Source organism: Dermacentor silvarum, chromosome 4 (genome assembly GCF_013339745.2).
Source record: "Dermacentor silvarum isolate Dsil-2018 chromosome 4, BIME_Dsil_1.4, whole genome shotgun sequence".
NCBI classification, from domain to species: domain Eukaryota; kingdom Metazoa; phylum Arthropoda; class Arachnida; order Ixodida; family Ixodidae; genus Dermacentor; species Dermacentor silvarum.
In genome coordinates, this window is record NC_051157.2 from 70,627,088 (window position 1) to 70,634,914 (window position 7,827).

General features: G+C 43.1%; 1 protein-coding gene across 2 annotated transcripts in view; it reads left to right on the top strand.

The window, feature by feature from the left end:
* Positions 1–5,956, top strand: part of LOC119450201 (cytoplasmic FMR1-interacting protein) — a 71,758-nt gene extending 65,802 nt beyond the window's left edge. For both annotated transcript variants that reach the window (XM_049665704.1, XM_037713587.2), the window contains one exon: positions 1,821–5,956. In XM_049665704.1, the coding sequence (XP_049521661.1) occupies positions 1,821–2,033 (213 nt within the window). In that variant the 3' untranslated portion in view covers positions 2,034–5,956. The remainder of the gene's footprint in view (positions 1–1,820) is intronic.
* The last annotated feature ends 1,871 nt before the right edge of the window (positions 5,957–7,827 follow it).

Sequence of the window (7,827 nt, forward strand, 5' to 3'; positions counted from 1 at the left end):
CGCGGCTACGCGTGGCGGTGTGAGAGGGTTAGTGAATTCACTTCTACTGTGCGGTGCGCTGCACAGGCAGGCGCAGCCTCAAAGATCTCTCCGCGAAATCTCGACGGTCACCCTCTCTCAAATGGCAAGTTTCACCCTCTCTCAAATGGCAAGGTCGCCGGTTCTGCGTTGCGCCGGAACATGCATGTACATGCCGACGTCTCAGCCACGCTACCATAGCCACGCGTAGAAAATGGCGGTGAACCCTTCTTTCTCCTTTATGCTTCCTCTACTTTCTAGTCACATGTTGACCTTGCACGCTGCGGCTACGGCGCAGAGGGAAGCAGTGGCGCTGTCCCAGGCCGGCCAATGACCGCTTCCCGATAACGGCAGAGAACGAAACTTCGGGGAGCTGGCGCCAGGCCGGCTGTAGCGGCGGGCATGCACGGCGACAGTCGAAAGTGAGGGAGGTACGAGGGAGGGCGAGGGGGAGCCACCGAAGCGGCAGAGTTGCCGAGGTGAAATCCGCTTCCCTGCCGCCTTCCTCCCTCACGTTCCACGGTCTCCGCGTGCGCCCTTCGCCGTGATGTGCCAGCGCGGCCTGCTCCCTGAAGTTTCGTTTACTGCCGTTGTCATGAAGCGAGCGTTGGATGGCGTCGGCAGTTTCGCGGCCCTCGCTCGCTATGCGCGCCGTGATATTTCACGACTCTCACTCAAGATTCTGGTACGTGCCCTTCTCCTCCACTTTGTCTCTCTTTCTTCCTCGAGCACTCCTTGGGGCGCCCGTTTGAGGGGAGCGTTCGCCGTCTCCTCTGACTTTCGTACTCCCAGGCAGCCGCACTGTAAGCGGTATTTCGTTTCCCGCAACTGCACTATAAGCGATACGTGTATACATGGAGTGCTATGGGAAAATTAACGGGAGTCTGAAAAGACCGCACTATATCCAGTCCTGCACTATAAGCGGTTACGTTATAAGAGGTTTATACTGTACTATGAAAATTAAATGAAGGCACACAGAAAGAATGGCTATGAGTATAAACTAATCATCAGTATTGGACAAAATGTATTCTTTTAGTTGTTTATTGAATTCATGAATTTTAAGTGTTTTTATATCTAATGGTAGTGTGTTCCAGAATGCGACGGATGAAAAATGGACGCTTTGTTTGCCATAATTAGTATGTAATTTGGGCAAAATGAAGTTCCTGTTTATTGCAAACCTGGTTATATTGGTATTTATTAGAGAAGATTGTGGTATCAGGCTATCGCATCATGAGTAATTGATCTGTTGGAACAAAAAGGTGCCGAGGTTTTATTAACTAATTTTGCGACTGAGAGAATGCGTTTAGTTCGTAAAAGATATGCGGCGTTATGGTCAGAGGGGCTAAATGTAATTATCCTAATAGCCTGATTCTGTAGTATTTGCAATGAGTTCAAATGGCTTATGTATGTGTTTCCCCAAGAAGTAACGCAGTAGTTAATATGTGAGTGTATAGGTTTGAGTGTATATCGAACGTGGCGGTTAACGGGAGTTCGACGTATGCGTGGTACATCGCTATAATTTTGCATGGGATTTTCAAGGAGGTTTTACATCCGTTCAATATAGACAATAATTGTATATATCAGAGTTTGATATATCCGGGATCGACTGCATTTCCTTTATTCCTGTAGTGGCAGTTCTGCAAACTTTGTCACTGCTCTGTAAAAGAGAGCATGCGTGTTTAACCGTGACTGTAAGCTCATTCTTGTTGAGTAGGATTCCAGCACATACTTTCAGTGCCACGCCGCTGTTAGCACCAGATTTCCTAGGGGCGATTCCTTATCCCATGCCGTTTTTGTTGCAGCCCCTGAAGCGGATGGTGGATCGCATTCGACGTTTCCAAGTGCTCAACTCGCAGATATTTGCTGTGCTGAACAAATACCTGAAAACAAGCGATTCCGACAGCCTGCCTGTGGAGCATGTGCGCTGCTATCCACCACCTATCCACCAATCACTTGCAGCCTCGAGACCTCCACCAGGCACCATTTACATGCGCGCTGACATTGTCCTCAAGTAATGGGCGAATTATATTGCTTTCGTCATCCAAACAGTCATGCCAGGCCAGAAGATTTTGAACCATGAGAATCATGTGGGTTCGCTTAGCAGGAAGTTGCACTTCTGTAGGGGAAAGAAGTAGACGTGACATATTGCACATTGGTAACACATAAGCATCTGCTGCGGTACTTTAGCTGCTGTCCAATTTGGTGTTGCTGACTCGGTGACCTTTACGATCAATTCCAGTCCCACGCTCACATTTCGTGGGAAGTTTATCATTCTCGGAGTGGTAGTTGGTTATGTGTATGCCAGCTTGGGCAGTGAAAATAGTGTGGCCCCAATGCCTGTAGGTGTACTCTCAGTTGCTTGTGTGAGATTGAGGAACTTGTGGCCTCCGTGTTTCCAACTATCATGGAAAAGCATAGCAGTCTCCAAGTAATTGACAACCACTAGATGTAAGCCTTTAGTGAGGAGAGAACAACATTCCAAACATGATTCCATTCTTTCATGAAAGGCACATCTGGAGGCAAGCAAACTTGTACCAACAATATAAATGCCCGCCTGTGACAAGGCTACATTGTAACATAATTGTTTACACTAACGCAGTAATTTATAGTATAATTGGCCTTGTGCAAGAATGTAGCATTGCCCAACTAGGCTTAGAGGACTGTGTATACCAAATGCGATGACCTGAACTTTGAATTGAAGTAGTATTGTGAACGCCATTTGGCTGACACATAGACTGTCATGTTTCTGCATCATAGTGGCAAAGTGTGTTCAACGAAGTTTCATTGGTGTTCTTGGTTGTGAAACTCGAGGTCTTTACGGTAATGTTGGCCTTGTTCCTCAGTGTGAGCCATATTTACAGCCCCTCATCTTTTATTTCAGTAGTGTTAGTGTAATTGAAGTAACACTTTTTTTTTTCTTCATTTCCATGCCCCCCTCCAATAAACCGATTAAATACATTGTGGAAGTTTTATCAAGCTTTTCTTTTTAAGTGCCATTGACAACACAAAGCAGCTAAAACTTGTTTGGCCTTAGCGTTTAGGTAGACCCTAATGTAACAGCAGAAAGTGCCTATGGTAATGTTCTTGGGCTATGTGCCAAAGCCACATCTTGAGTTTGAGGCATGCTAGACAAAAAATGTACTTCTCCACTATTCCCAAAAACCATTTAAACCTGCTTTTTAAGAAGTTAAATGTCACACTAAACTTTACGAAATCAACAGCATAAAATAGATGCGGGCGAAGAACAGATAGGACACTAAAGTATGTTGATTGACAGTACTGTTTTCATGTGTATGACCGACCCCCTGATTACAATACAGTGTAACCTTGTTCATATGTTTTGAAAAATAAATGCGAGAAAATAAACCTACAAACCGGAAAAATTTACGATCCGAAGTCACTAAAAAATTTGGAAGACCCAACTGTAGTGCACATCTGCGTAATACGGAGCGTTACACGAATCTTTGTGGCTAGATATGCTGACACACTGCGAGCTGGGGGGGAGACACACATTCTTTTTACGGCTTCAACAAGGTTATGTTTGCACTCCTCGAATTCGGCCTGGGTCAGCAGCTTCTTCAGGCAGGGCATTTTGGCAGTAACTTTTGCCGTGCTCACTCAGCGCACGGCATGAGGCACCGACGCCCGGCACAAGACGTCGACGCGCTTCCGAACCGAAATCGAGTGGGTGGTCTTTACCAGAATATGATGCCGCCATAGCGAAACATGATCCTCACTTCGCGCCGCCTGGAGCAGGGAATGGCAGTGCATTTGGGTTATCTTTTAAAAGCGTGCCGTGTGCTTTCAACAGCACTACACCACACACGCGGTGACACAGATAGGTGAAGATGCTTATTGCAATACAGTTGGCAGTGATAGCTGTGAATGCAGCTTGCGACGACCAGCCAGATTCACTGTTACCGGAATAGGAAATAGTGTGTGCTGCCATTTTTACGTGACATGGGTGGGCGAGTACTGCGGGGAAGCTGCTGCGGTGGCCAGCTACTGTTCTCGATAATGTGCGCCATTTCTTCTTAACATGGAATCTAGCAACTGGAAAAATGTATCATACGACCGCAGTTTGGCGATGTACTCAACATTAGTGCCGAAAGATATTGTTTTCTGGGAACATATCTACTGGCAAAAAGGAAGGTTAACTGTTTTGGGCCATTTTTTGCGTTGCCACCGGAAAGTCATACGAAACGGAATTGTATCAACAATGTTTTACTGTATTCAGAAATTGGAAAAAGAGTTTTGCATGGGTCACCATATGCAACAATATTAAACTTTTTTATATGCAAGCAATTTAGCAACATTGTTGGCATATCTAAGAAAAAAAAAGTCAAGGAACATTATTGTTTTATACATTCAGTAATTACCACTTCCACCTCTTCTTTGTTTACATACGATGTGGCTTCATGACAATGCACTCTGCATCTATAATAACATGCCAACTTTGCCTTCAGATGCCGTTTCCCAGCAATGGGGTCTATGCTGCTGTGCAACTGCACTAAATGGCAACATACATGTAGCATCTCTCATAGACCTCATGTTACTTAGAGACGTCAAATCCGATATTTTTTTTTTTTTTTACATTCATGTACAACTGTGCTTTGTTCTTAAACCTCTTTATTATTTTTAATGTGGGTCATGTGCATGAAAACATGGTAGTTTTATTGGGCCAAGATATTTAATGAGAATATACTGCTACGTATTTAGGTTTAGGCTCAGCAGAAATGCAGCATTGTAAGGTTGCAGCACATAATGCAGAATTTCTGTCACTTTCAGAAAGTTCTTTTAGTTCCATTGTAAATCGCACATGCAGCAAAGGCGACTTTTATGCAGCTGCTGTTTTGTCTACGTAGGTGTTATAAATTTAATGGTGTGATGTGCTACTGCCAGTGAACTGCCACCACATGGAAAGTTTTTAATTAGCCGTTTGATTTCACCCTTGGCAAAAGAAACAAGTGTAATACACAACCAGTATGTATGCAATCCACATTGTGCTTTCATTTCACATTTGTGTAGAGCTTTTTGTATGAACTTATATTTTTTTATTATTATTATTATTTTGTCATTTCATTCTATGCTTGTCTTCCCATACCACTGTTAGTCATGTTGAAGTCAATCATCATTGTGGCTTTTGTATTGTGTAAGTGCAATGAAAGAAGGATAATTCCTATGTATGGGGCCTCCTGGGCCGGTATTTTGTAGCGATGCCTTTAATGTCATAATGTCTTTTCGCGCTTATCGCGCTTTGTCAGTGGTCAGAGCGACGGTCCGCTCGCATTATCAACGTTGATATCGTGAGCGGACCGTCGCTCTGACCACTGACAAAGCGCGATAAGCGCGAAAAGGCATTATTACTTTAAAGGCATCGCTACAAAATAGCGGCCCTGCTGATGTTTTGTTTTCCATCGTGTTCATTGCTACAGTGTTCAAAACCTGCACAGGGGATCACTAACTTAAGTTAGGGCATAATTTACTGCAGATATTTATTTCTTACCTTCTACAAAGATACTTGAATATCATTTTTTTTCCCCCCCCCTTCTGGTGCATTTGTCAGGCTTGAGAGCTTTTGGCTTTAAATTCTAACTTCTATACATTTGAAATACCTTTTTATGCTGCTGCACGTGGCACACTGGCATGATGGACTGCTGTGAAAGTTTGTGTTGAAAACCAGACACTGTTAGTCGTCCTGTAATTCCAGAGTGCTACTGTTTTTAGCAAGCTTGAAGATGTGTAGTCTAAAATTAGAGCTTTGTTTGTGCTGTCAATAGGATGTGTGTCGTGAGGAAACTACATAATGTGTAGTCTCTATTCTGCACTTTCGCTATAAACATTGCAATCATTTACAAGCAAGATTTTACACGACTGCTCTATTTGGTAACATTTTCTATTTGTGTGTACATTACAATAAATGGAGTCTAATATGTGATTGTACAGTGGCTGCACAGTAGTATTTTTTTTTTTTTTTTTTGCGAGCCATTGGTCTAACAACTATAGTGGCATACTTTTTGGTGCAAGTTCTTTCTTAAGTCTCATGTAAGCATGCATATTCCCTCAACACAGAAAACTATGTGATCTTCATAAACCCAGTCTCAGGCCCTCACTCCTATGGCCATTTTGTGGTGACGCTGGAATTATTTATAATTTTTTCTTGTGTGCATTGTTGATTGTCCTCAAAGAATAATTACTCCTATAATTTCACTGTCTTGGGACTTGGCTTTTTTTGTTCTCAATATTCATTTTCCAGGTGCCTGCACTCGGAAACACTGTCACGGGGATGTTTGCTCTGCCATTGATTTACACGCTTGTTTCAGGACACTTCCTTCAAAGTGGGAATGTAATTTCCCACTTTCTTTTTTTGTGTAAATTTTTGCTTTTTAGGTAGTACTTAATTTGGTTTCTTAAAGGGACACTAAAGGCAAATACTAAGTCGACGTGGACTGTTTAAATACCTTTCCAGAAACCTCAAAACGCTTGTCTCATGCAAAGAAAAGACTTAGTTTACGAAAAAATGGGATCTGAAGGGTCCAAATAATTTTATTGCAATTCAAATCACCCGCCACGCCAATTGAGGAGTTGTGACGTTGCATATGCCATTTTCTGCCGTTTGTGAGTGTAACGGCGCCCGACAGATGGCGGTACGGTGCGCCGCTGCAGCTGATTTTGGTAAAGTGGCGTAGACCGTTCGGGCATTCCGCGACGTCGCGTGGAAGTGGAATTCTCTGCTACTTGCAGTTAGTGCGAGGTTCGCGAGCCAGAAAAACAAGTGCAACACTACACGTTAACAGAAAAACTGAAACGCGAAAGTGCGGGCGGCGCAGAGTCGAGCGAACACGAAACATTTTGACCGCCCGCGTTGTTGTCAACGGTGTAATGTCAGTTAGTTCTTTTTTTGTAAAAATGTAATACAACTGGTGAAGTAGTATTTTCTTTCTTCTTATAATACAGTACAATGATGTTTTCATAACGAGTGGTTCAGTACTAGTGACAGAATTTAAATGAGGAGTGCCTTCGTCATCGGGCGAGTACTTGAATGTCCCGGGGGAGTCGCTAATCATGTCCTGCATTTACCTTAATTTCTCTATTACTAAGGCTCTGCTCGCGATAATATTGACGCTTTAGAGATACTCGTGCACTAATGCATCACTTTAGCTTGACTTAGTATTTGCCTTTAGTGTCCCTTTAATACTACGTTTCTAGCATACCCTTCATATTGTGTATGCAACATTTTTGGAAGAAAAATCTAATGAATCAAGTGTATATATTTGTGAAAGTTTTAAACATTCTGCTTGAACATCTGCTTGAACAGGAATAGCTGAAGTTTTCCAGTGCACAGTATGCAGTAAAGTGCCATGTTTGGCTAGAGACAAGGTAAGAGTTTCAATGCTGGCTGATCCACTTGGGAAATAACATAAGATGGAGCTCGTGCTATTGCAGGCAGCTTGTAGCACTACAGGTTTCTTTTATACTCTTTTGTCGCTTCTGCTGTTAAAAAGTAAAGACTCTTTCAGGAATGTGGAATACAGAAATCTAATTGTGAACAAGTACTATTAATTATTACCAAAAATACATCTGTGTCGCGTCCCTACATTAACTGTCCCATGTAATGCTGGCAGAAGGTCCTCTAGCTGGAGTCTTGTGAATCAATCGCCTCTCCCTGTTAAACTTCACAATACTCTGCTGTGTCAGTTGATGCGAATCAAAGCGGACCGTGCGGAGCTAGAACGTAGAGAAAAGATTCTACTGGTACTCGATGGATATAGTGGCGCAGTGCGACTTAACGGGCATTTAGAATGTGTA